This window comes from Phoca vitulina, unplaced genomic scaffold (assembly GCF_004348235.1).
Source record: "Phoca vitulina isolate PV1807 unplaced genomic scaffold, GSC_HSeal_1.0 scaffold1, whole genome shotgun sequence".
Lineage (NCBI taxonomy): Eukaryota > Metazoa > Chordata > Mammalia > Carnivora > Phocidae > Phoca > Phoca vitulina.
Window position 1 is genome coordinate 1,484,130 of NW_022589704.1, and position 27,161 is coordinate 1,511,290.

The following is a 27,161-nucleotide window of genomic DNA, read 5'->3' on the forward strand; positions in this document are numbered from 1 at the left end:
GTTTGCAGAGTGGAGTTTTAATGGGGCAATCATGGTGACCCTGTCGCAGCGGTCCCCGGGGTAGCCCAGCTTGGACTGCCGGGGCCCCCAGACTCTGCCGGCACGGGGGGCCTACAAAGAGCACCAGCCCCACCTGTCCTCTTCCCTGTCGGGGTGTTACAGCCACCAGACAGACTGTCCTGTCCCACTTCCCCTGGGGCCCAGGACCCCATGTTCCCTGAGGGGTTAAGGCTTTCCGGGGACCCCTCCCCAGGGAGGTCCACCCTCTCCTCAGTGTCCCCTGGCCCTACGCTAAGGGCATGTCTGTGTCCTTGTCCTCTGCCAGGGGCCAGCTGAGGCTGCCGACCTCCGGGGCGGGGTGCAGGGCTCTGCGGGGTGCAGGCACGCCGTGGGGACAGTGCAGCCTGGACGTCGCGGCAGATGTAAGGCACAGTGTGGCAGTTGCCGTGGGGACTGCGGGGCTGTCACCCTGAGGGCAGTGCCCGGCGGTCAGTGTCGAGACAGGGAGGCATGGCGAGTGCTGGCCTCTCTGGGCCTGCAGTGCAAGAGAGCTGGGGGGACCAGGTCCACGGGCATCGCCGGCCATGAGGGGGTCCCTGGGAGAGCCCGCAGGAGGGGGCGTGCGCCCCGGGGGGCTCACGGCCAGAGCCGAGGCACGGTCCCGGCATGCCCGGGCCACGGAAGGCACAATCGTGGTGTCTGGGAGGTCAGGGCTAGGCAGACACGTTGACGTCCCTGAGAGAAATGGCGCTGCTGGGAGGCTCGTCCCCGAGCAACAGGGCCGGCGTGTCTGCGTCCACCTCCGAGTCCGCCCCGGCACTGGCCTGCTCCACGCTGGGCTCGGCGCCGGGGCCCAGGCCCTGGGAAAGGACCTGCTGGATGGCCCTGCGCAGGTTGGGGTGCAGCCGGCCCTGTGTCTGGCAGAACACCTCCAGGGCGAGGGACTTGAGCGCGCCGGCGCAGAGGTCCTCGTACAGCGGGATGGTGTACATGCGGCACATCTGGGGAGGGGGGCACATCTGGGGAGGGGGGCACACTGTCGCCCCCGCCCCGCCCCGCCCGCACTCAGGCTGCCCAGGGCCTCTCAACCCACACACCACTATGGGCCTTCTGCGGAGGCCTCGTCCCCAGGGAGCTTGGACTCAGGGGCACTGACGGGGGACAGCCGTGTGCAGTGGGGAGGCTAGAGCCCCTGTAACAGGGCCTGGGACCCTCAGACAGCCCTGGGGCCAGGCCGGGCGTGGGGCTGCCCACGGGCACAGGGCCGTGTGGGCCTAGACCTCCAGACCGTGCTCCCAGCTTTCCCTCTGGAGGACATGGCCTCCCTGACGACTGACAGGGTCCGGCTCCTCCCACCTGGTGTGCGCCCCCCAGGGGCAACCGAGACCCAGCACGGCCCCCACCCCCGTTCTCCTGGGTGCCCAGCCTGTGAGGTGGGAGTGGAGGGCTGGGTGGAGCAGTGGGGGCGGGGCTTGTGCAGGTGGTCGTTACCTGGCTCTCGAGGAACCGCCGGACCCGGTGGAGGTCGGGGTAGTAGTCGTTGCGGACCACAATCTGAAGCCAGCGGATGCGGATCTCGGCATTCATCGAGTCCAGCAGGGAGGAGTAGCACTTGGACAGGCTCATCACCACCTCTGCGGGGCCATGGGCAGGTCAGGGCTGGGCAGGCACTCCCCACCCAGCCACCCTGGCAGCCGCGGGACCCACCCTGGGGCAGCGGGGACCCATCCAGGAGCCGGTCCAGGAAGAGCGCTGTCTGGAAGGTCCTCCACTTGGAGATGTCAATGGCACTGGCTGAGGCGGCTGCCTGGTCCAGAGGCTCCGCGGTCCACAGCTGGAAGAGGGCCTCCACCGGCCGGGTCAGGCTAGATCCCTGAGACAGGTCCGGCTCAGCCAGCGGTGGGCCCGTGGCGTTGAGCCAGCGCTCGAACTCCAGCCCTGCAGGGGAGATACCATCCTGGGGTCCCCACCCAAGCCAGGAGACCCCAGATGCCGAGGATGTCCCTGGGTGTGACCATCCCAGGGCCTGGGAGCCCCAGGGCAGAGGCAGCTGGGGAGGCTGGGGTCAGCTCCAGCACCTGCTACCTTGAGCCAGAGGAGTGGCTTCCGTGAGGGAGCATGGGGAGGCCAAAGACTCAGGCTGGTGAATGAGGTACCCCTGTCCCTCCATGCCTCTCATGGGTACCAAACAGTGAGGCACTTTAAACCCCACCTCAGCGCCAGGGAGTGTGATGGGGGCGGTGAATGGCAGGAGTGGGTGTGTGTGGGGGGGTGCTCTGAAACATAACGGGGGGCTGGCCAGCAGCCTGCTCTAAAGCCCTGGGCCGTTCTGGGGGCAGGTGCTGCCCATTCCCCACCGCCGAAAACTTCTGGTGCACTTATTAAAGCTTCCAAAGCAGTCACCCTGTCCAGACCCCCCAGCCAGCCGCACCTCATTGCTCTCCAGCAAATCTTGGCCTCTCCCTAGATGTCAGAACCCTCCAGTCTCTCCTTTGGCCCCAAGCCCTTGGACCCCCAGAGATATCTTTATGGGCATCACAAAAGCGGGCCAGCAGCCTCAGACAGCTCCAAGGCAAACCTCCCTCTGCCCAAGCAATCATGCCCCAGGTCCTCTGCACATGCTGGCTAGCTCAGCCTGCTTGACCTAAGTGCTGCCTCCTCAGGGAAGCCTCCTGGGCCTCATCAGGATAGGAAGCACACTCTCCCCTCTGCACCCATGGTGTCCCAGCCCGAGGCTCACGCCATCTGGCCAGGGTTGGCTGAAGGAGGGACAGCTGAACCCAAGGGGCCTTTCCCTAGGCAGAAGCAGTAACCTGTGCAGTAGAGCCCCCCCCAAACCTTCACACCCTCTGTTCCCCTGGTGGGCTGAGGGTGGCCACGGACACATGGCAGGCAGTGGGACTCACCTGCCCGGCAGTCCACGCTTTGCTCCTTCAGCTCTGGGAAGAAGCTCAGGAAGGAGTCCAACAGGTCCTGGGCTACCACGCTGGTGAACTTGTACTTCTCCACATAGGCCTGCGCAGGTGGGGCAGGGCTCAGCAGGCCCGGGGGCCGGGCACACCATCCCCACCAGAGCGGGGCGGGCACAGAGGCACTGTGTGGCCATGCGGGCCATGCCAAGTGGCTGGAGCCGGGAGGGCGCTAGAGGGAGGAGGCGGCGTCCCGCCCTGCTGCTCCCAGGTGCCCCCGACTCCACGCCAACCTCCAGGACAGGAGGCAGCCTTGGGAGGTAGGGAGGGGCTCAGGGTGGGCAGAGGGCAGGGCCTGTCCCAGGGAGAGGGCTGCTCACTCGGAGAAAGTCGTCAAAGCGCTGGGGGTCTCCGCACAGCTGGGACAAGTAGTACACGAAGCAATAACCCTTCTCGTAAGTAAACAGGTTCATCAGGTGGCTGGGATTCACTCCTGCAAGGGGAACAGCCCTGGCTCTGGGCAGCGCCCCTACCCAAAATAGGGGATGGGGAGGGGATGGGGTGGGGAGAGCCTGGGGGTGGGGGAGGTCAGGCACTGCGGAGCAGGAAGGGCTGAGGGCCCTCACGTATCTGGATGCCCTAGGAGTGCAGTGGTGGGGCCTGCCCTGCCCAGGGAGCCTTGGTGGAAACCGAGGGCGCACACATCACGGTGGCCAGTGCTCAGAGCCCAGGAGAGGCGGTGGCAGGCTGAGGGAGCCTAGGGGAAGCCTTCCTAGGGCTGGGGGCACCTGGCCTGGCCTTGGCTCTAGCCAGAGGAAGCAAGGGATGGCAGGGAGGCCCTGCAGGGTGACGTATGTAGGGCCCAGGGCGAGGCCTGGTGGGAGTGGGTACCTGGCTCCAGCTTGACCTGCAGCTTGCTCACTGGGCTGTCCTCTCCGAGGAGCTTCATCTGCCTGTGTAGGGCATCCAGGCGGAAGGCTGTCTCCAGACAGGTGAAGGCAGCCCCTGGACGGGGGCAGGGGGGCAGTGGAGGCAGGAGGGGGGTGGGCAGCCTGAGCACCTGAGCAGGTTTGAGCTGCTGCCCCAGGTGCTCCCCACCCTGAGCTCTGTGGAGCCGACCCAAGGCCACCCTGCTGGACACACACATGTCGGAGGACCACACCCTGGGGGACAGGCTGGGCTCTCAGCCTCTTGTGGCCCCAGCCTCCTGCCACCCCCCTTGCCACCCCGGGCTGGCCGCGGGCAGTACCGTAGGTCTCGGTGGTGATACGGCGCTGGGCATAGGTGGCCAGGCCCTCGCTCAACCACATCTCCTCCCACGTGGCATTGGTGACTGCGTTCCCGAACCAGCTGTGGGCCACCTCGTGGATGACATCGATGACCAGGAACTCGTCACTCTCCAGGATGGAGGAGATGATGAAGGTGAGGCAGGGGTTCTCCATGGCCACGATGGGGAAGGAGGGGGGCAGGAAGACGATGTCGTACCTGCTCAGGGCGGGAGGCCGGGCAGGTGACCCCAGAGGGCCGTGGGCCTGGGTGGTGAGCGGCACTGCCTCCCCAGAAGGTCAGACACGGGGCCCTCCTTGTAGGCCCCCGTTTACTCCTCAGGAGGGTGGGACTTGCCCTCTGGCCGTGCCCCCCCCCCCCCCGGTACCCAGCCAGGCTCCCAGGTGCCCGGGACGTACCTGCCCCACATGTACGGCCCATACAGACGCTCGGCCGCGCTCAGCCACTGCTCCACCGCGCCCGACAGCTTGCTGGTAGCCGTGGGCAGCAGGCACGGCTCGGCCCACACACGGCTCCTATTCCGGGGCAGAGAGGGTGGGCAGAGGCTGACCAGCACCCACCCCGCTCACCCAGCAGGCCGGCCTTCTCCTTCTGGCCCAAATACCACCCACACCTCAGAAAGCGCCCAGCCCGCTGCCCCACCTCACTTGAGGGCTACCATGCAGGCCCTTCCCACCACAACGGCCAAGCCACACGCCGAGGGGGGGCTGCGTTGAAAAAACCCGCCCAAGCCTGAGGGTGCGTCAGGCTGTTGTGTGGTCCCAGCAGGAGGACGGGCTTGAGGAGGGCACTAAGGAGGCCGAGGGCCCCAGCTTCTGGTCTGGGGGTGGGTGGGGTGAGAGGAGCCTGGCAGGGATGGCCTCTGGTGGAAGCAAGAAAAGGGGGGGGCAGGGCTGGTCCCCACACTGCGGGATCCCCAGAGGGGCAGCCACAGATGCGGGCCCCATGCCTGGCCCGTGGCGGGACTTCCCCAAAGCCTGGGCCCCCCGTGGCAGCAGCTGCTGCAGGAAGCAAGCAGCAGTGGCCCTACCTAGGCCCGATGTCTGCCGGCTGGAGGTCCCCGGCCACGAGGGCCACGAGGTAGGCGGGCACAGGGTGCTCCATGTGGAAGCGGTAGACGCCCTCCTCCTCCACGTAGGTGCTCCGTGTGGCGCTCATCAACACCTGCACCCCCGACGGGGCCTGCGTGCGAGGAGGCCCCACCCATCAGGGCACCCCATGTCCTTGATGGGGAAACCCATGCTCTGGTGGAAAACCCTACAACCCAGTCAGGGAACCCCATATCATGATAAGGAACCCCACATCTCCCAACAGGGCACCCCATGTCCACGATGAGAAATCCCACGCCCCCTGTCAGGCGGACCCCTCTCTCCACTGGCAACTCCGCACCCTGGGTCAGGAAACCCCATATCTGTGGTAGGGAGCCCCACATCCCTGACGGGGAGCCCCACGACCTGGGCCTGAGAGCCACATCCCTGTGAGGGCACCTCTCATCACAAAGAGCCCCATGCTCTGCTGGGAACCCCCATCAGGCTGCCCCTTCCCACACTAGGGCTCCTTCCCGGAGGCTGGCGAGGAGGCAGGCCAGGCCGGGGACGCTGACCTTGACAACGGCCGAGTAGGTGCACTTGACAGCAGGCGTGTCGAAGCAGGGGAAGAAGGAGCGGTTGCACACCGAGTGGCCCTGAGTGAAGACGAAGGGCTTGGCGTTGCCGTAGGTCAGCTCGGGGTCCAGCCACCAGATCTGCAGGCAGGCGGTGGGCAGGGCATCAGCCAGCGCCACCGTCCCCACCACAGCGAGGCAAGAGGGGGCCCTGTCCCACCAGAAGGTGGCACGTGGGGATGCCAGGACACCCCTGCCAACCATGCTTTGCTTCCGGGAAGCTGGGCAGGTTTCCTGGAAAGAGCAGGGCCATAGGAGCGGGCCCCAAACCTGGGGACCTGCTCAGGCTTCTCGGCCCAGAGCCTCTGGGGGCGGCAGCTGGAGAGGAAGACAGCGGCGGCCCGGGAGGAGATGGCCTGATTGGGCTCCTCCAGGGCCAAGAGCCGCTCCTGGTCACTGTCACCTACCCGCCCCTCAGGCAGGCAGGGCAGCTGACCCAGAGCATGGCCAGCAGGAGGCCAGGTGCCCAGGGGCCAGCCCAGGGGGTCTCCAGGCCCCAGCCCCTCATCCCAGCTTCCGATGGGAAACTGAAGCACCGTCGAAGACCCAAGTCCAAATTCTCATAGGCTGGCAGCGAGGAAAGGGAGCCAAGAACTGAAAATGGGAGAAAACTGGAGCTTCCTGATGACTCCACATACTGGAAGGGAGCTCCTGAACCCCTGAGAATGGGACCAGGCACTTGGAGAGGAATGGGCCGGGCAGGCCAGGAGTGGCCATGGGAGGGCCACTGGGGCGTATGTAGGGCCCTGACTCTGCTCTCCCCACGCTCCCCTCTGCCGGCCCGTGATCGCTGGAGCAAACTGGATTGTTCCTTGTCCGCTTCGGTGACCAAGCACAGAGGGGTCTTCCCAGGACCCCCCACAGCCTCTGCAAGTGCTGGGTCCGTGGAACCCACGGCGGCTGCTGGCCACCCGCAGTGTTTCATGCTGAGATCACAGGAGTGGTGGACCGCCACACCCAGGAGGGGCTGCCCTTCCCGCAGACCTCGGACCCAAGTGGATTCCCAGACTCGGCAGGGCTACCTATCTGCTTCTGGCCAGACTCCTGGCCAACGTTCACCGGCTTCTTTAAAAAACTTCCTTTGGGCTGCTATGTCTCTGTTCCCTCACTAGGGGACGCTTACAGTGGCATTTTCTTTTTCTGCTGACCCCCCAGGCTGCCCCGGATGTCCAGAAGGCCTGTCTGGGGAGACTGTTCAGAACTGCAGAGTCCTGGGCCCCATCCCAGAGCTGCCAGGGGCCAGCACCCAGGAATCTGCATTAAGGAGACTCTGTAGTGGATCCTGCTACAGATGGTCCTTGGCCCATGCTGGGGATGGGTCCCCGCAGTCCCCAGACCCCCTTCAACCTCGCTTTCTCCCCTCACACCTGCTCCACCACCACAGCCTCCCCTCCCACTGACCCCTCCCTTCCCTGGGGCCCTCCTCAGGTTCTGCCCATCTCAGGCCTCCTGTTCCCACCACCGTGTCCACTTCTCAGCCCAGCCAGAAAGGGCCCATCCAGCACTGGTCTCCCCTCAGCCTAGCAGAGACCAATGGGGTCCACAGTCCTCCCTGGGAGTGGTGGGCTGGGGCAAACCCCCAGGCGGGCAGGGCCCTGCCCCGGAGCCGAGCCGCCAAATCCTTTCAGGGTGCAGGGGCAGAGGTGCAGCTGCTGAGGGGCTGTGAAGGAGTGGGCTACTGACTCCAGACGCCACAGTAAAGGAAGAAAGCTGTTCTTGCTGGGGGAGGGGGTGGGGGGGTTCAGGAATGGGATGCAAGAGACAAACTGCCTCTGGGGTGTGGGGCCCCACTCCCAGGAAGGGGGGGTAGGAGGGTTCAGGAGTGGGATGCAAGAGACAAACTGCCTCTGGAAGTGTGGGGCCCCACTCCCAGGAAGCAGCATCTGCACTGGCACACGGACAGGTTTAGGGATCTAGGCCTAGAACAAGCCAGGAAGAGGGGGGACTCCGTGCACAGGCCCTGAGCCCTGTGGTGTTCCTGCATGATGGTGGGTGCCCCGGGCCAAACCCTCTGTCCTCTGCAAGTGATCCAGTTTGCAGGCCAGGCCCCTGTCCCCAAGCCCACAGCTGCACCATCTGTGGGGACCATGACGCCCCTCCCCGCTCCAGCCCCCAGGCCATAGAAAGCCCAGGGAGGACGGCTGCTCTTATTGGCCTGACCCGATCCCCAGCAGCCTGCCAAGGGTCCTGGACCCACCATTCTGCTGGTCATGGTCTTGAGTGGACCAGACACAAGGGCTCCAAGCTCACAGATCAGGGTCAGGGAGAAGCACGTCTCTTCGTTCTCACTGCCATGCTGGAAGGCGTATCTGCCGCCTGTCAGAGCCCCAGATGACCTGAGCGGGCAGCAGGGGCCAGCAGCTAGCAGACTCGTGGGAGCTCAGGGTAGGCCGTGAGGTGGCAGGGCCTGCTGAGGGTTCCTGGGAATCATGCAGGAAGCCCACAGGTGTGTGTCTGGTCTGGGCTCTTCCCACCCAGATGTCACCTTGGTGGCCCCTGGCCAGATGCCACCACACCACCTGTCCCTTTGCATGCTACAGACAGGGACAGATGGAACCCCCCAGGGCGTCTCAGAGCTGTGTGCATGCTGTGTACGTGGGGGGAACCCAGGGAACCCCCATGCCGCAGGAGTGAAAGGCCCTGCTCCATCCTAAAAGCCTCACGGTGGCAGAGCGGTGCTGCAGCCACCGAGCCGGACCTGAGCCGCCTCGGCTTTCCGACAGAGCCTCTGGGGCAGTGGGTGTTCCGTGCCCAAAGCCCCGCAGAGCCTACCTGCTTGTCTGCGGGGGCACCCAGCTGCAGCCCCGGCCAATCCTCACCCAGAAGGCCCAAGGCCCAGAGCCAAGCCGGCCCTCTCTGGCTCTGGCAGCTCTGTCCCTCACAGCCACCTCCAGAGAATAGATGAGCTGCCCCCAAGTCCTCTGAAGACCTAGGTCACACGGAGGCCCTTCCACATCTGACACCACCCCCTGGCCTGCCCCAGTGCCGGGCTCAGGCAGATGTATGGACTGGCTTGTACCCACCGGAAGCTGCCCTGGCCCCAGGCAGGGACAACTCTGGCACAACTGAAAGGAGAGGCCTCCCTTGGTGGCATGCTGTCCCCTGCCCCCCCCACCCACTGGCCAACACCAGGACTCTCACTCTGTCCAAGGCTCCTAAAAACTCCCCAGGCATCCGCTGGAAATCACTGAGAGCACCTGAACAGGACTCCAGGGCCAGGAGGAGGAGTGCCAGGCCCGAGGCCACGGACGCCCCAGGGCCAGGCCGGCCCCGCCCTCTCCGCAGGTGCCCCAGGCGCGGAGCCCAGGTTAAGGCCCCCTCACCTGGCAGCGCGAGGAGAGGCTGCCCGGGGAGCACCCCGAGCCCAGCCCCCAGCCCCCCGCCCCCCGCCCCGGCCCCAGCGGACTCACGGCCGGGGCGTCGGTCGAGGTGTAGCGCAGGATGACCTGGAAGGGCTGGTGCGCCTGCAGCTCGGGCGGCAGCGTGACGGTGAGCGAGGAGCCGTAGTCGGTGAACGGGTCCACCCTGAAGGCCAGCGGGCAGCAGGCGGGCTCCGCGCCGGGCGCCTCGGGGAAGGCGGGCAGCGGGGGCGGCGGCGCGGGCCCGGGTCCGGCGGCCGCGAACGCGAAGGCGCAGGGGGGCTCGGCGGCGGCGGCGGCGGCGGGGGCGCGGCGGAAGGCGGCCGAGTGCAGGCGCAGGGCCGGGTGCGCGTCGAGCACGAGCGCGCGGGGCGCGGGCCGCAGCGCGCACAGCTCGAGCACCAGGCAGCCGGCCAGCTCGCGCGCCTCGGGCCGCAGCTCCAGGCCCAGCTGCAGGTGGCGGAGGCGGAAGAGCTGCGCGCTGGAGGCCGAGGCCACGTCCAGGGCGGGCGGCGGCTCCGGCGGCGGGCGGGCGGGCGCGGCCTCGGCGCCGGGCGCCTTGCAGCAGCAGCACTGCGCCGCCATGGCCGCCCGCGCTAGGTGAAATCCATGGGCGGCGGCCGCGCCGGGCCGCGGGGAGCGGGCAAGGGGCGCCGGGCGGCGGCGGTGGCGGCGGCGGGGCGCGGGCACAACAGGAAGTCGCGCCGGGAGCCGCCCGGCCCGGCCCCGTGCCGTGCACCGCCCCGCTCGGGCTCCGCTCGGCCGCCGCCGGGGGCGCTGTGCGCGGGGCCGGGCCGGGGAGCCGGGGACGCAGTGCGCACGGGACTGGGCTGGGGGCGGGCGGGGTGGCCGTGCGCGGGGGACCCGAGGTCCGGGGCGCTCTACTGGGGGCCGGGCCGGGGGGCGGGGGACGCCGTGTGCGGGTCCGGGGGCAATGTGAGGTAGGGTTAGGCCGGGCTGGGAGCCGAGGGAGCCGTATGCGGGGGGACTGGGGGCAAAGTGCGCGGGCCGGACAGCAAGCCGGGCTGGGGTTGGGGCTCCTGGGCGCGGGTGCCGGGGCTGTTGTGCACTGGAGGACCAGGGCGCGCAGGGGCCTGGAGGCACCGGGTGGCCGAGCGGCTTCCCAAGCCCTGTGCTCTTCTGACCCGGCTCCTGAGGGTTGCTGTGGGCCGGGTTCCTGGGGCAACGGCTGCCTAGTGCAGTCTCTGCTCCTGCAAAGCCAGGAAGTGTATACACGCCTCCCTCACCGCCGCCCCCATGAGACCAGTGGTCTGTGTTGTGGGCCATGTGGAGTTCGGGGGCCTTAGGGCTGTGCCGTCTGATAAGGTAGTACTAGCCGTGTGTGGCTATTTAGATTTAAATGAAATACAGTTATGAGTTTGGTTCCTCCCTGGCATAGCTGTATTTCAAGGTCTCCACGTGTGTGGGGGGTACTGTGTGGCTAGTGGCAACTGTTGGTCCCAGTGGATATTCCATCATCGCAGAAAGTGCTGTCTTAAGGGCTGGCTGGGCCCTGGAGGCCCCACTGTTGAGCTGGTGAGTGCTGGGGCCGTAGCAGGGATCTGGCCTGCTCCCCATCCCGCCTTGCAGGGTCCTGTCCAGAGGCCTGGGCCCAGAGGAGAGGGCTGCACACCAGGGAGGCTTCAAGATCGACCAGAAGCCATGGAATGAGAGGGGCCACCAAGATGGTGCTGTTACCATGATGTAAGAATTCACAGTTTTGGGGAGAAGGGGCTCTGGGGCCTGGAAGGGCATCCAGGAGCCTCACACACCGCTCTCCTCTGCTCCATCGTTGTGTGGGACAGACGCTGCACCCAGCCAGGCATCATCCCCAAGTAGCCTTTAATCCTCTGGACTCTGTCCCTGTCTGTAACCCATGTGATGGCGCCCGCCTTCCTCCCTGGGAGCAGGGGAGGGGTGGGAGGAATGGTTGGCTGGGAGGGAGGACCAGGTCCACCCATGTGGAGCACGTGCACTGAAGCATTGCTTTAATTTTCCCTTGGGTCCTCTTAGCTGGGGTAACACAACCCCAAACCCCCCAGGAATCCCAGGGCTCCTGCAGTCACCTGGAGGAGGAGGTCAGTTCTACGTCTAAGACTCAAAAGAAGAGAGAGCTGGGGTCTAATTGGTCCTCTCTGAGTTCACGTGGCCCAGTGCCTGCCCACGTGGTGGGGTTCTTGAGGTGCCAAGGGCAGAGGGTTTTAGATTGTATTTGCAATCTTAGGAGCTTCTCTGAGCCCTTTCCCCGAGGCCAGTTGGTTCGGGCTAGAGGAACATCAGGACTGCACATGGGTACCCACACTAGCCTGCCCTCATCCCCTCATGACCAACCACCTGTGCCCTCAGAAGCCATCAAGGGCTTCTTGTCTTCCTGGTCCCCTGGAGTTGGGGAAGCAGGGGTTTCATCTCATCCCTTCTCTGCTGGAGGGCCCTGTGCATCTCCCCAAGGCCAATTCTGCACATAGGACGGGTGGAGTGGGGCAGCCTTGCTGGTCCACAGCTGTTACCCCCTCTCCACGCAGGGTGGGGGTGCCTGCTACCCCACATTTATGTAAGGAACCAACATAAGCCAGTTTTAGAGCAAACACATCTGTTTTGCAGGACTAAAGCCGGCCCACTAAGGCACCTTGTGAACTGTGAGGCTCACAGGTGGAGGGCTGTGGTTGTCCTCAGTTTCCACCCTGTCTCTGTCCTGCAGGGGACCGTGCCTTCAACACAGCGCCAAGGCCCTTCCCTGTAGCCAGTCTGGCTGCCCTCCCTTACCCTGCAGCAGGGGGCTGCATTACACTCCAGCCCTCCGGAAAGCTGGAAAGCCGCTATCCAGGGGAGCGGGGCTGGGAGCAGCTGCAATGCACTTCTCCCCTCTCCCCACGTGACCTGGCCCAGGGAGAGGAACGTGGAATTGGGGCTCTCAGAGGCTGGGGTTTCTCCCACAGGAATTGCCATACTCCAGTCTTCTGGTGATCAAATCCTAGCTGGCTTGGGTGGGCTGGAGCAGTCAATACTGCCTACACCCAGCCTTCCCCTAATGCTCATGGACTGGCACCACCATTCAGGTGCACTGTGCCAGGGAGGGGACGGGTCCCTGCCTCCCCTGCTGGGAGGTGCACGTGGAGGCAGCCAGAGGTCCTCGGGAGAACGGGGCCTCTAGTAAGAGCTTCTCAAACGGAACTGGTGGGTAAAACACTGATGTGGCCCACAGATGTCTTTCAACCTGGCTCAGCTCTGTGGCCTTGCACCTTCGTTATCCAGAGCCAGGTCAGCCAGACGGGCTGGCGGCTGCGGGGGGGGGGGGGGGGCCCATGAAAGGTGCCGTGAGCATGCTGGGTAAAAACTTGGACTCAGGTCCTGGTAGACTGCTCGGCTCACCTCCAAGTCACTGTAGCCTCGCCTACCGAGTGGACACGGTGGCAGTAGCCCCTGTATGGAAGGGGGTGATGGCAAGGCGACATGAGCTCTGAGCGGCTTGGAGAGAGTGAGGCAGCCCACAAGCCCTGCACAAAGGTGGTAGGTGGTGGCTCGGCCGCAGTGAGCTACAGGCAGGTCATGACAGGCTGCAGCACGTGGGGGCGGGAGCTGCTGACTGGTGATATTGCCAGGGGCTGGGTGCCCACCTCCAAGGTGTGGTATATGCTTGCAGCCAGAGACCAACAAAGGGTGTCACTCCTGTCACAGTCAGAACCCAGGTGTAGGTGTAACGGGGGGGCGGGGAGAGGGCCCCTTTCATGGCCATCCCAGTGCCTCACAAAGTGTGAGTTTCCCATCCCCACAACTTTGGGCTCTGCTGGGTCAGAGGATTTGTTCCCAGGTATGATGCTTCTACCAGGGACACAGGTGTCCCCCTGGATGGCAGGCTGAGACACCACCTGACCATTCTGGGCTCCTCAGGCCACAGAGGCAACAGGCAAATCCGGGGCTGCTGGGCTGGGTGGAGTGCCTGGTCCTGACTTTGAAGGAGCAGCTGGGCTTTGCTGCCGCTCAGTGGGGCCAGGAGGAGTATGCTGAGCTTCGGACATTCTCCTGATGCCCTCAGTACTCCCCACTGAGGACGAGGTGAGGGAGGCCACAGCCCCCATGCAGACAGGGCCACTCAGGGCCCTTCAGAATGGAGGCTCAAATCACCTCACCAGGAAAAGACCAGGACCAGCGAGGTGCTGGCTGAGGAGAAGAGCATGAAATGAGTAGTGGGGAGTGGAAATATTAAACACTAATTATGATATTTTATTAATTACCTTGATATGTATATAGCAGCATATATTAACCGGGCGCTGTATTATCTGTAATTTATATTGTAACCCAGTTTCCCCCCCTTTTTCCCTCCTGCTATCTTATTTCAGAGGTGTTGATGGTGATTAATTTTCTGGTATAGTCTTTAGACCACAGGATCCAGGTGAGGTGTGCCTGAACCACAAGAGGAGTCGACACGCTCAGCCGCACAGGTGGTGAGTGCATCTTCCACACGAGGGTGGCTGTGGGATGTGAGGCGGGGGCTCAGTGCTGCTGTGGAAACTGGGAGGTCGGTAAGGTCGGAGGTGGGCGCAGGCGCCAGGCTGTGGTCAGGCAGCCTCACAGCCCGGCCTGTGCTGCAGCACTTACAGGTCTGGATCCTGCGCCAGATCCTGAGAGGGGACCAGTGTGGCGTCTGGGAAAAGCCCCGTGGGCTCCAACAGTGGCAGGCGCGAGGCTTTGCCGGCAGTCTGGTGTCCTCCAGCAGCAGCCACATGAGAGTGGCAGGCGGCCACGACTGCGGTCGGGGGGGTCTCCATGACTCCCATACCCTCCCATCTCCTGATCCGGGCTCCCTGGCCTTGCCCTCTGTATTAAAGACCTTTCTGCCTAAAACTCCTCACGTGGTTTGGATTTCCCTGACCCAGCCCTGTCTGGTAAAGCTGCTGACCAAGGAAGGAACGCTTCCAGTCCCCTCTTCAGTGGACACACTCCCGCCTAACTGTCAAACGGGACAGAAACGCGCAGCCTTTCAGGAAGAATCGGAAAATGAAAACTGTGTGCGACAGTAAGGAAGGAGGAGAAAGACCCCCTCCAGTCAGCGCTTCAACTACCTCCAACTCCACGCACCCCGCATTGGGGGCTGGGTGCTCTCCAAGGGCTGCAGGACTAGGGCTCATTCTGGAGCTCATCTCCTCTAGTTCCGGAGCACGGTCCCGAGGGCTCCCCGGACAGGCGCGGCAGGGACTGCAGGGCCTCCTCGTACTTCTGCAGCTGAGACCAGAACCCCGGGTTGGGCTCGGCCACCGGGCGCGCGCTCTTCACGGCCTGCGGACGAAAAGCAGAGGCTGACCGCAGCGCCTCAAGGTGCTCCGCGCCCCTAACGCCGGGAGGCCCGCCCACCTGGGAGGCCCGCCCACCTGGGAGGCCCGCCCCACCTGGGAGGCCCGCCCCACCTGGGAGGCCCGCCCCACCTGGAAGGCCCGCGCCAGGCTGAGGCCGCGGTGCCGCAGGAGGTAGGCGGTGCAGACGGCGGCCGAGCGGCTGCGGCCGTTCTTGCAGTAGACCAGGCAGGCGCCGCCGGCGCGCACCGCAGCCTCCATGGCGGCGCAGGTGGGCTCCAGGTGCGCCAGCAGGTCCTCGGCCGGGTCGTCGAACACGGGCACGCGCAGCTCGGCCACGCCGGGCGTGCACGGGCCGGGCTGCTGGCGCGAGACGTTGACGCACAGGGTGACTCCCGCGCGCGCCAGCAGCTCAGGCGCGGCCGCGGCGCGCGCAGTCCCGAGGAACAGCGAGGGGGCGACGCGCACGAACGGCGGCGGCGCGGGCGAGGCGACCCCGGGGACCTCGCGGCGGCTGGCTTGTCCCGGGTCCATGACCCGCGCCGGGACGCCCGGTCCGCGGGACTAGTTTGGGCGGCCGGGCGGCCCGCCGGGCACCCCCGGGGTCCTAAAGGCCTCCGAGGGTCCCACCCGCGGGGCTCTGGCTGCGTCCGCATTGGCGGGGCAGAGCAGGGCTCATCCTCTGATTGGCTGCGGATGGGGATTGCGGCCATTGGCTGGGCTCGTGGACCGGCGGGCGAGTGGGATTGGCCGCAGCGGGGCGGGCGGGGCCGGGACGTTGGGATGAATGGGCGGTCCCTGGGGAACGTGGAGGACCGGGAGCCGCGATCCTGCGCGGGAGGGCGGTGTTCTCTCCCGGGCATCCTGGGCTGGACAGAGCGCGGCCGGGGCAGACCTGCGAGGCTGGGCTTCTAGTGCTGCAGTGCCTGTCCCTGCGCCCGGGGTGGGGGGTGGCTCACCGACGCGGGCACCCGTCCCGGAGCCGGTCTGGCCGTGGAGGGGGCGGGTAGCAGGGCCCCAGCTGGGCTCGGGGAGGTGGGCTTCTCCAGCTGCCATGCGGAGGACAGGGGGTCCCCTCCAGTATCCTCTATATCGTTTTGTTGGTAGGCTGCCTGGCTTCGCTTCCTCTTAGGAACTAATAATTGTATTGCCGGCTGAGGTGCCTTTTAGTGCAGCTTTATGTTTGTTCCCTTTTATCCGCTTCCTAATAAATTGCCCTTTGTAATTTCTGCATTTTATTTTCCCTTTTATTGTAAAACACAGTTCATATGAAATAAAACTATTTGCTGTTAAATTTTCATTTCTTCATATACCAGTATTTTTATTTTTCTTAATTTTTGGTTCATCACTCTAACTTTTAAAAAGTTAACATCGTTTAGGGGCTCCTGGGTGGCTCAGTGGGTTGTGTCTGCCTTCAGCTCAGGTCATGATCTCCAGGTCCTGCAGGTCCTGGAATCAAGCACCGAGTTGAGCTCCCTGCTCAGCGGAGAGTCTGCTTCTCCCTCTCCCTCTGCCACTCCCCCCCCCCCCCCCGCTTGTGCGTGTGCTCTCGCAAATAAATTCTTAAAAAAACCCAAATCATTTAATGTCCACATAGTTGCCACATAAGACTTATTCAGGTTTTTCTGATGGCCAGTGTCATTCAGGGACGTCTTTCCAGGATCCGTTTCAGTGAAAAGTAGCTGTCTTGCAACCCTGTATACAATGATATTGCACTTTGTTTTATTCTAATAATAGTAAATGTTTTTTTCTGATTCATCTGTAACAAAACATCACAAACTCGGTAGCTTAAAACAACAGAAGTTTATTTTTCCCTGTGTGTTTGGGGTCTCCAAATCTCCCTCTTCTTATCAGGACACTAGTCATTTAGTTTAAGGCACATCCTAATCCAGTATGACTTCTTGACTTGATTAGTTGCAAAGACCCTATTTCCATATAAGGTCATTCACAGGTATCAAGGCTTAGGATTTAAACTTAATGTTTTGGGGGGATGCCATTCAACCTGCAACAGATGGTATGGTTTACCAAGTTTGTAGGATATTTTGAAGTTGACCATTTCTCTCTCTCTCTAAGATTTTATTTGACAGAGAGAGAGACAGCGAGAGAGGGAACACAAGCAGGGGGAATGGGAGAGGGAGAAGCAGGCTCCCCCCTGAGCAGTGAGCCTGATGCAGGGCTCCATCCCAGGACCCTGGGATCATGACCTGAGCCGAAGGCAGACGTTTAACTGACTGAGCCACCCAGGCGTCCCTCTTTCTCTTTTCATAGCAAAGGAATTTTATTTTATTTTTAAAGATTTTATTTATTTATTTTAGAGACAGAGCGGGAGTGGGGGGAGGAGCAGAGGGAGAAGCAGACTCTGCACTGAGCAGAGCCCCATGTGGGGGGCACGATTCCACCATCCTGAGATCATGACCTGAGCAGAAATCAAGAGTCAGACACTTAACCCACTGAGCCACCCAGGCGCCCCCCAAAGGAATTTTAAAGACAGTTTAGTTTGTGCTTAAAATTCCCAAGCTGCAATGGGAGGGAGCAGGGCAGAGATGGGACCTGAGGGGGAAGGATAAGAGGTAAAGAGAGAGGGGATCCAGGAACCAAGGTAGGTATGAAGGGAGAAGAGAGGTGAATTGGGAGATAGAGGGCTGGAGGAAGCACCCCAGAACCCTAGCCAGAATCTAGCCACTGGGGAAGGGACTGGGCACGGGCTTCGCGTATCCCTTTCCCCATGTTCTAAAGGGCAGCCTGGGCTGAGGACCCCGGACCCTGCGCCTGCAGAGAGCCCCACCTCTCAGAGGCTCCAATGGCTTCAGTTGCAGAAAGCCCTTGAGCCGTTTCCCACCGCTGTGCCTCTGCGCATCCTAGTCCAGTTCGCTGCACCTCGCTCCTTCCTCTGTTTGGAGAGCTCCTGCGCATCCTCTGAAGCCCTATTCAGGACTCCCTCTCCGCAGTCCTCTCCAGTGACGCCTCGGTCCACAGAGCTAATCCTTCTTGTCTCCGTGATCTGGAACCCATAGGTCGCCTTGTCCCCGCACCGGACCAGAAGCTTCCGCTCCGTGCCTGCCACAAACTCGTACGGAACCGACAAAAACCGGCTTTGGAGTCCGGCAGAGCTCTTCAGATGTTGGCTTTACGGCGTGTTGGCACGTGGCGGTGGACAAGTTAACCTCACTGTGCCTCGGTTTCCTCCGGTGTCTCATGGGCACAGTCCCCGTGCGCTCTTCGCGGGGCCGCTGGAGCATTTAGCGCTCCCCCCCGAGGAGCCCTTGGCCCAGAGCTGGCTCCCCGTCCTCTGCTGGACGTGGACGTAGGTGTCCGCGGTGGAGACGGGCCGGCCGGGTCCCCGCGCCTCTCTCTGGCGGGGCTCAGACGGAAGGCCGGCGCGCGCAGAGGCGTGGGGGGCTCGGCGGGGGCGCGCGCGCCCGGGGCCCAGTGAGGTCACGGAGGGGCGCCCCGCGTCCGGCCGAGGACGCCCGTGGGCGGGGCCGGGCGCGGGGATTGGCGGAGGCCGAGAGCCGCAGCGGGCACGTGGGCGGCGGGTGGGTCTCCAGGGAAACCCGACGCTCTCGGCTCGGGGCGCGGCTCTGGGCTGCTCCGTGTTGGCCGCTGCCCTGGGCGGACCAGGAGCGGTGGGTGCCAGTTCTCCGAGCCTCGGTGCGGCCCCGCGGCAGGGGTGCGGTTGGGATCCCGGCGGGAGCGCGGGGAGCCGGGAAGGGGCGTGTCCCGGAGCTCTGCGGGGGCGGCGGGGGAGGCCTGTGCCGGGGACTCGACGGCCCTGGCCATGGCCCTCTGTCTTCCCGGGGCCGGGACAGGCAGGAAACTTGGGGCCTGGCGGACTTCAGAGGCTGTGAGTGTGAGGTCGGGTGAGGACCGTGTCCCCGCACTTGCCCGTCCACCCCTCGCGGGCTGGCTTCAGAGGCCCGTGGGGGAGGGGCGCCTACTGTTTGTGGCCCCTCTGGGGCCATTAGCAGCCGTAATACTGACCCCAACACAGGGCCCTAAGAGGTCGTGCGAGGGTGGCTCCAACCGCCCTTAATGGGGTTCCCGCCCCACTGGAGGGACGGGGACATCCTCGGGGTGCTGGCAAGGTTTCTCCGGAAGTTTCCAATAGGATAGGGGCGTCGACCAGGTTGGGGGGATGGGGCTTCGTTTCTCTGACGCGGATGGGGGGCTGCGGGCCTGTCCCTGGCGCCCGCCAGGAGCTCTGAGGGCTAATGTGGGTCCCTGGCTTTGCTTCCAGGTTCAAGGACGAGAGGCATGGAAAATAGTTATTCCTCAGCCTTCTATTATGAAATCCCAGATGTTGACATCTATGATAATCAGCTGGTGGGGAGGGGCGGTGAGCTTGCTGCCCCCACCGAGGACCTGGGGACCCTGGAGAGCTCCAGCACAATGGATATGCTCTTTACCACAAGGTGAGGGGTGGGGTGGGGGCTCCCACAGGGGGTCCCAGCCTGACCCTGGGGACCACTTAGCTGGGATCCAGCATTGGGGCAGATGTTAAAAAACTGCTAAAACTTATTTTGCCCTTTAAAACTTGTCTCTGGAGAGACAGGAAAACCTCAACGTTGTATCAGCCACCACTGAGGAAAATTACAACCCTGGGTTACGAGGCCCCTGCCTGATCTCTGCACACTCCTTCTGGCTCACCCACTCTGCCTTTCTGTGTCACCTTCTCGTGGCCTTAGGAACATCTGCTTTATTTTTTTTTTAATTTTTTTATTGTTATGTTAATCCCTATACATTACATCATTAGTTTTAGATATAGTGTTCCATGATTCATTGTTTGTGCATAACACCCAGTGCTCCATGCAGAACGTGCCCTCCTCAATACCCATCACCAGGCTAATCCATCCTCCCACCCCCCTCCCCTCTAGAACCCTCAGTTTATTTTTCAGAGTCCATCGTCTCTCATGGTTCTTCTCCCCCTCCGATTTCCCCCCCTTCATTCTTCCCCTCCTGTTACATTCTTCTTTTTTTCTTTCGTAACATATATTGCATTATTTGTTTCAGAGGTTCAGATCCGAGAATCAACAGTCTTGCACAATTCACAGCGCTTACCAGAGCACATACCCTCCCCAGTATCCATCACCCAGTCACCCCATCCCTCCCACCCCACCCCCCACTCCAGCAACCCTCAGTTTGTTTCCTGAGATTAAGAATTCCTCATATCAGTGAGGTCATATGATACACGTCTTTCTCTGTTTGACTTATTTCGCTCAGCATAATACCCTCCAGTTCCATCCACGTCGTTGCAAATGGCAAGATCTCATTCCTTTTGATGGCTGCATAATATTCCATTGTATATATATACCACATCTTCTTTATCCATTCATCTGTCGATGGACATCTTGGCTCTTTCCACAGTTTGGCTATTGTGGACATTGCTGCTATAAACATCGGGGTGCACGTACCCTTTCGGGTCCCTACTTTTGTATCTTTGGGGTAAATACCCAGGAGTGCAATTGCTGGATCATATGGTAGCTCTATTTTCAACTTTTTGAGGAACCTCCATACTGTTTTCCAGAGTGGCTGCACCAGCTTGCATTCCCACCAACAGTGTAGGAGGGTTCCCCTTTCTCCGCATCCCCGCCAACATCTGTCGTTTCCTGACTTGTTAATTTTAGCCATTTTGACTGGTGTGAGGTGGTATCTCATTGAGGTTTTGATTTGGATTTCCCTGATGCCGAGCGATTTTGAACACTTTTTCATGTGTCTGTTGGCCGTTTGGATGTCATCTTTGGAAAAATGTCTGTTCATGTCTTCTGCCCATTTCTTGATTGGATTCTTTGTTCTTTTGGTGTTGAGTTTGATGAGTTCTTTATAGATTTTGGACACTAGCCCTTTATCTGATATGTCATTTGCAAATATCTTCTCCCATTCTGTCAGTTGTCTTTTGGTTTTGTTGACTGTTTCCTTTGCTTTGCAAAAGCTTTTTATCTTGATGAAGTCCCAATAGTTCATTTTTGCCCTTGCTTCCCTTGCCTTTGGCGATGTTTCTAGGAAGAAGTTGCTGCGGCTGAGGTCGAAGAGGTTGCTGCCTGTGTTCTCCTTTAGGATTTGGATGGACTCCTGTCTCACATTGAGGACTTTCAACCATTTGGAGTCTATTTTTGTGTGTGGTGTAAGGAAATGGTCCAGTTTCATTCTTCTGCATGTGGCTATCCAATTTTCCCAACACCATTTGTTGAAGAGACTGTCTTTTTTCCATTGGACATTCTTTCCTGCTTTGTCAAAGATTAGTTGACCATAGAGTTGAGGGTCCATTTCTGGGCTCTCTATTCTGTTCCATTGATCTCTGTGTCTGTTTTTGTGCCAGTACCATACTGTCTTGATGATGACAGCTTTGTAGTAGAGCTGGAAGTCCGGAATTGTGATGCCGCCAGCTTTGCTTTTCTTTTTCAACATTCCTCTGGCTATGCAGGGTCTTTTCTGGTTCCATACAAATTTTAGGATTATTTGTTCCATTTCTTTAAAAAAAGTAGATGGTATTTTGATGGGGATTGCATTGAATGTGTAGATTGCTCTAGGTAGCATTGACATCTTCACAATATTTGTTCTTCCAATCCATGAGCATGGAACGTTTTTCCATTTCTTTGTGTCTTCCTCAATTTCTTTCATGAGTATTTTATAGTTTTCTGAGTACAGATCCTTTGCCTCTTTGGTTAGATTTATTCCTAGGTATCTTATGGTTTTGGGTGCAATTGTAAATGGGATCAACTCCTTAATTTCTCTTTCTTCTGTCTTGTTGTTGGTGTATAGGAATGCCACTGACTTCTGTGCATTGATTTTATATCCTGCCACTTTACTGAATTCCTGTATGAGTTCTAGCAGTTTTGGGGTGGAGTCTTTGGGATTTTCCACATAAAGTATCATATCATCTGCAAAGAGTGAGAGTTTGACTTCTTCTTTGCCAATTTGGATGCCTTTGATTTCTTTTTGTTGTCTGATTGCTGTGGCTAGGACTTCCAATACTATGTTGAATAGCAGTGGTGATAGTGGACATCCCTGCCGTGAGGAACATCTGCTTTATACTGTGGAGTTCCCAAGTTGGTACAGCTTCTTCACAGTATGGTATCTGTGAGCAATGTGACACATCTCAGGTCTACTTTGGGCCAGGGGCTGCCCTTAGAGTCTTACCTTGGCATCTTGTGAAACCCAGCCTGTAATTCTATTGTATTTGTCCCTGTTATGGACTGAACTGTGTCTCCCTGGCTCTTCCCCACTCCCAGAATTCATGTTAAAGCCCTCACCCCCAATGTCATGGTGACTTGCATTCGTCGACAGAAGCTCCGCACACGCTTCAGCCCCAGCCATCTTGGCCTCTGTCCTAGTCACAGGAGGTCTGGAGGGCTCTCTGGAGGGAGCATGGGGTGCATTCCCGGAGGGTGGGCCGAGGTCCCGGAAGCTCCGCCTCGGTCTGCAGCTGCTCCCACTCCCACTGGCCCCTGCCTTTCCCCAGGCTCCAGCCCGAGACCCCTGGTTGCCAGGCCGCCTTGCTCTCCTCTGGCCAGCACACCTCTCCCATGGATCATCCGTCCTCCATGCACCCGCACACCCAGCCCTGGAGATGGGGCTTTTGGGGAATAGACTTAGATGAGGTGGTGGGGCCCCATGATAAGATTAGTTCCCTTATAAGAAGAGGAAAAAGCTAAAGCTTTCTCTTTCGGCCATCTATGAACTAGGAAGCTGGCCTTCACTGGGAACAGAGTCTGCAGGCCCCCCGGTCTCAGGCTGCCAGCCTCCAGACTGTGAGAAATAAATGTGTGCGGTCCAAGCCCCCCAGCCTGTGGGGCTTGGTAATAGTCTGAACGGACTGACATAGCCCCTCTTTTACCGATGAAGAATGTCCTTGAGTCACAAGGGGGGGGGGGGGGGAAGGAACCTGTCTGGCGGCAGGACCAGATGGTCAAGCCCTTGCTCACCTTGCCAGCTGACCATTTCCAGGGACCCCTACAGCTGACTGGTGGTGTTAATGATGTTCTTGCTTGATGTTAAACTCATTTCCATTCATTTTTTTAAGGAAAATTTCCATTTGTTCCTACTTGTTTAATTAAGGAAGTAGGATCTGTGCCATGCAGCCAAGTGGGAAGAGAAGTGGCGTATGAGTTTGTTAGGGCTGCGACAGGCCACCACAGGCTGAGTGGCCTAAACAAGAGAAATGTATTGTCTATCAGTCTGGAGGCTGCAAGTCCAGGGTCAAGGTGTGGGCAGGGTGGTCTCTTTTGAGGGTGTGAGGGAGACTCTGCTCCAGGCCACTCTCCTTGGCTTGTAAATGGCTGTCTTCTTCCTGTGTCTACACGTCATCTTCTCTTCATGTGTTTCTTTGTGTCCACACTTCCCCTTGGCTGAAGGACAGTAGTCACATTGGACCGGGCCCACCCTAATGACCGCACTTTAACTTGGTCACCTCTGTGAAGATCCTGTCTCCAAGTACAGTCACATGGTGAGGTGCTAGGATTTGGGCTCCAGTAGAGGATTGTGTGTGTGTTAGGGGGGAGGGTAGGGACACAACTCAACCCGTAGCCACAGGTAAGCAAAGAAAAAACAAACCAAATCTGAGCCCCCAGATTTTGTCATTGTTGCGTGTGGGTGTCTGTTTTTCCTGGCTTTTTGTACAGATGCATCACAACACGGCAAATGGAGATTCTTGTGTTCACAGGAGATTTTGTGTCCCTTCTTTGGGCAATGCTTTGTTAAGCCCCTGTGGCTCAGAGCTGGCATGGGAGGGCTGGCTGGTGTAGGGGACCAAAGTCTGGAGGTTTCTGTGCTTTGAGCAGCCCCGCTAGACCGTCCACCTGACAGTTGCACAGGTCCGTAGACCAGAGACACCAAGACGCAGAGTCCCCAGAGTGCCCTTCCGACTTGAGAGGGAGGCAGAGAGGGGGGCCGTGTGTGTGTGATGGGGGGTAGGAGTAGGTCCCCTTTTAAGTTAGGACTTGTACTTTTAGATAGCAAGAGCAGAAAAGAAGCAAACTCACCTTGATGCCCATTCTCTGCCCCTTGCTGTGCACCCACCCATCCCCGCGGCCTTCCCTCTGTCTGCTTACTGGTCAGCTTGCTGCTCCTCTGGGACCAAAGCTCCCTCTCCTTCTTTAGACCTTTCATTAGTCCATGCATGTCTGCCGAGTGTCCACTTCCTGCCCAGCTGTGGGCCAGGCTGCCGGCTCCTGAGTGAAGCCCCTGCCAGGGGCGCTCTGGGCTGGTAGAAGGCACAGGCTTGCCCCACAACCAGCTGGAGTGGGGCAACCATCTGCTTCCAGGTACTAGAGCTGGTCATGCCTCCAGAGCACTGGCAGCCATTTAGCCACGTGAGACACACACAGGTTGCCCACTTGGGCCATTACTGCACCCCCGTGCCTCAGTTTCCCTCTGCAGAATGGGGGTAGCAACAGCATCTGCCCTGGGGGGGTTGTTGGGAGGAAGGACTGAGATGGCGTGTGGTTCTCTCCACCGTCACTCCTCAGGCCTGTGCCAGTGTGGGTCCTCCCTGCCCTGCTCTTCACCTTCCTAGGGACATCCCAGAGGCCCTGGAGGAGGAGGAGGAGTCCGAGGGTCCCCCCGGGGAGCAGGACCTGAAAGAGACCTACATCCAGCTGGTCCAAGGCGTGCAAGAGTGGCAGGATGGCTGTGTATACCGAGGGGACTTCGGGCTGGACATGAAGCTGGGCAATGGTGAATTCTCTTGGCCCACGGGCGAGGTAACCAGCTCCCACTGCTCCTTCCCTCCTGGCCAGTGTCAGCCAGCCACCGCTCTCTCCTCTTCTTTTTCTTTTTTTTTCTTTATTTTTAAGAGAGGGAGAGAGGGAGCAGGGTGGTGGGCAGAGGGAGAGGGAGAGAGAGAGTCTTAAGCAGGCTCCATTCCTAGCGCAGAGCCTGACATGGGGTTGCATCTCATGACTCTGAGATCACGACCTGAGCTGAGATCAAGAGTCAGACGCTCAACTGCCTCAGCACCCGGGCGGCCCTGGTCTCTCCTAAGAGGGACGTGAGGTGAACTTGCAGACCACCGGCCAGGAAGGGTGTTAGGCTAATGTCTTTCCCACATGAGAAATGTCTGGAGAGAAACATTCTCACAGACTTCCAGGGTCATGCCTGCGGTTGGCCTGGGTGTCCCCAGGTCGAAGCTTGGGAAGTATTACTTAAGATAAATTCTTATTCTGGGTGACTGTTTTAAAATCACAAATTACTGTATGAAGTTGTATTTATGTTGGTGAAATGGCTTTATATTTAAGGTTAAGCAGAGGGAAAGGATCTTTTTAACAATCAAGTGAAAGCACGCTCTAGAGCCCACGCAGTAGGCCATGTCCGGGACCCCAGGGGAGACCCCAGCAGACTGGCTGCCGAAGCTGCTCCCCCTGGGGCCTCGGGGAGGGTGGGGCAGCCACGGCCTTGGGCAGCACCGTGGCCGACACCCGAGCTGTGGCTGCCTGTTCTTCCAGCAGGGAGATTTTCAGAGCATGGGTACGAGTGTGAGGTGGGAAGATGTCCCTGTAGGGGACTTTGATTCAGTAGCTCCAAGGGCAGTGGACTGGTGGGGCCCTGGTTCAGGCCCGGTCCTTCGCCAGGAATGCACCCCACGCTCAGAGGGCCCTCCAGACCTCCTGTGACCAGAACAGAGGCCAGGATGGCTGGGACTGAAGCGTGTGTGGAGCTGCTGTTGACGAATGCAAGTCACCGTGACGTCAGTGATCAAGCATGGACCCCTGTGGGTTGTTTATTGTCTTAGTTCTCAGCTGGGTTCTCCTTTGTCCCAACACTGTAGTGTCCCACGGCCCCGTTCATGGCTTTTGGGAGGTTTGGGTGACCTGTCCTGCAGAGCACAGGTTCTCCCCATGAAGGGAGACCACAGTCGGGTGGGGGTATTGTGATGGAGCCACGGCTTCATTATTGCCTGGCAGGGACCTCCGGTCCACTGAGCAGATGCTCATCCAGCTCACGAACTGGAGAGGCCAGGGGACAAGAGGGCATGCCACTCATGAGCAGTGACCTTAAACACGTTAACTGTGTTCAAAGGACCGGACCAAGCATGTCAGCTCCGGCTGGTGAGATGAGGCTCCTGGTCTGTGTGGAGGGCCAGGGAGGGGTGGAGCCAACGATGGACAGGGTCCCTCCGGTGCTTTCTCCCGGGGAGTGGACAGAAATCCACATGCATACACACCCAAGTAACCAGAGGGTTAAATGTCCCCCCTGCAGTTCTACACAAACAATTTGCCAGTCAACATTTTTTTTAAAGTTTGGTGGACTCTGATTTGCTCCACAAAACCATGTTAATTAGATGGGTGTTGGCGGAAGATGGGCAGCCCCAGCCCAGTGCCTCTCTGCTCAGTGAGTGTCCTTGCGCTGGACGGGCTCCTCAGAACCGTAACTGAGCCTACATTCAACCCAGGTGAGACTGAAAAGGGCCTTTGTTGGCTCTTGGAACTGAAAAGTCCATCACTGGGGGTCATGTGGCCCTAGGCTTGGCTGGATCCAGGGATTCCAATGACCCTGTTGGGCCCCTCTCTCCCCATCTCCATGTGGGGGGTCCAGACTGACCCTCCGCCATCTGGCAAGCCCACGGGAGCTGCATCACATGCTCCTGGAAGAGGAAAGGCCCTAGCAGGGCACTAGTCTGGCTTGGGCATGGGTCCTGTGGCCAAGCCCAGGTCAGGGCTGGGGCTGGGGGTCAGGAGTCCTCAGGTTGGCCAGCCTTGGTACCATGTGCCTGGGGGCTGGGGTCAGTCCACCGCCAACCCCATAGGGAGTCCTCTCCATTACCAGAGGAAAGAGAAGGGACACTAAGCAGGCAGCAGGCAGCAGGCAGCATCCTATTCCTCCAGAGTGGTCTCTGAGCATTGCCGGGCCCGGCCTGCTCCTGGTGTGGAAAGAGGCTGTCAGCCATGCACCAGGGTCCGGTCTGGCTGTTGGAAAGTGCTCGGAATGGGTATCACATTCTTTTTTCCTCCTGAGACCCCAGGAGAGGGGCAGGCTCGGACAGACCCGCCCCTAACATCGGTGGGGCTTGGGACGAGAGCGGACAGATGCCCGCATCCATGGCTCAGTATGGAGGCGTTTTAAATCAAAGCCACACCAGTGCTCCCCACCAGGGTCCATAGCCTGCCCCTGGGGCCACGCAGGGGAGCCTGAGGCTGGTGCCCCCTCCCCTACCCGGGCCAGCCTGCAGCCCGTGAACCCAGGCAGGATGGAGCTGAGCCCGGGCAGAGCTCCTGAGCGGAGCCGGCTCCCACCCAAACCCAGTCATGGCTGTACCAACACCTGTCCAGACGCCCCTGCCTGAGCTAGGGCAGGCGAGGGCGAGCGCGGCCACGGGGGCGCGGACCGCCTGGCACCTGCTCTGCGGCGCGTAGGTGACCATCTCTCACAGACACCATGCACCCAGCTTGAAGGGGGCCTGTGGCCAGAGTGGCTCGGGAAGGCTGGGGGGGGGGGGGGGGGGAGGAGCAGCTTCTCAGGCGCGCCCGGCGCGGGGCTCTCTTCGCAGTCTTACCGCGGGCAGTTTTACCGCGACCACCGCCACGGGCTGGGCACCTACCTGTGGCCCGATGGCTCCAGCTTCACCGGCATGTTTTACCTGAGCTACCGAGAAGGCTACGGCACCATGTACCAGAAGACCAGGCTCTTCCAGGTGAGGGGCGGGGCCGCCAGTGTGCGGGGG

The 27,161-nt window shown here is 60.5% G+C and overlaps 3 protein-coding genes across 3 annotated transcripts in view; 1 reads left to right on the forward strand and 2 right to left on the reverse strand.

The window, feature by feature from the left end:
- RNPEPL1 (arginyl aminopeptidase like 1) lies at positions 1 to 9,803 on the reverse strand. The gene is made up of 11 exons (XM_032389459.1): positions 9,270 to 9,803; positions 5,800 to 5,940; positions 5,227 to 5,378; positions 4,595 to 4,711; positions 4,159 to 4,394; positions 3,801 to 3,914; positions 3,290 to 3,402; positions 2,907 to 3,015; positions 1,708 to 1,938; positions 1,492 to 1,634; positions 1 to 1,001 (listed from the first exon to the last, which is right to left on the reverse strand). Exons 1-11 carry the CDS (start codon positions 9,801 to 9,803, stop codon positions 714 to 716), a joined length of 2,178 nt encoding a protein of 725 aa, XP_032245350.1. The 3' UTR covers positions 1 to 713.
- A 4,506-nt stretch (positions 9,804 to 14,309) lies between these two features.
- Positions 14,310 to 15,072, reverse strand: DUSP28 (dual specificity phosphatase 28). The gene is made up of 2 exons (XM_032389582.1): positions 14,639 to 15,072; positions 14,310 to 14,492 (listed from the first exon to the last, which is right to left on the reverse strand). The coding sequence occupies exons 1-2, from the start codon at positions 15,038 to 15,040 to the stop codon at positions 14,334 to 14,336; spliced, it is 561 nt and encodes a 186-aa protein (XP_032245473.1). The 5' UTR covers positions 15,041 to 15,072; the 3' UTR covers positions 14,310 to 14,333.
- Positions 15,073 to 18,760: 3,688 nt separating this feature from the next.
- The window catches only part of ANKMY1 (ankyrin repeat and MYND domain containing 1), a 46,375-nt gene continuing 37,974 nt past the window's right edge, over positions 18,761 to 27,161 (forward strand). The window contains exons 1-3 of the mRNA XM_032413180.1: positions 18,761 to 18,918; positions 24,018 to 24,204; positions 26,988 to 27,131. Of these exons, the coding sequence (XP_032269071.1) occupies positions 18,761 to 18,918; positions 24,018 to 24,204; positions 26,988 to 27,131 (489 nt within the window). The remainder of the gene's footprint in view (positions 18,919 to 24,017; positions 24,205 to 26,987; positions 27,132 to 27,161) is intronic.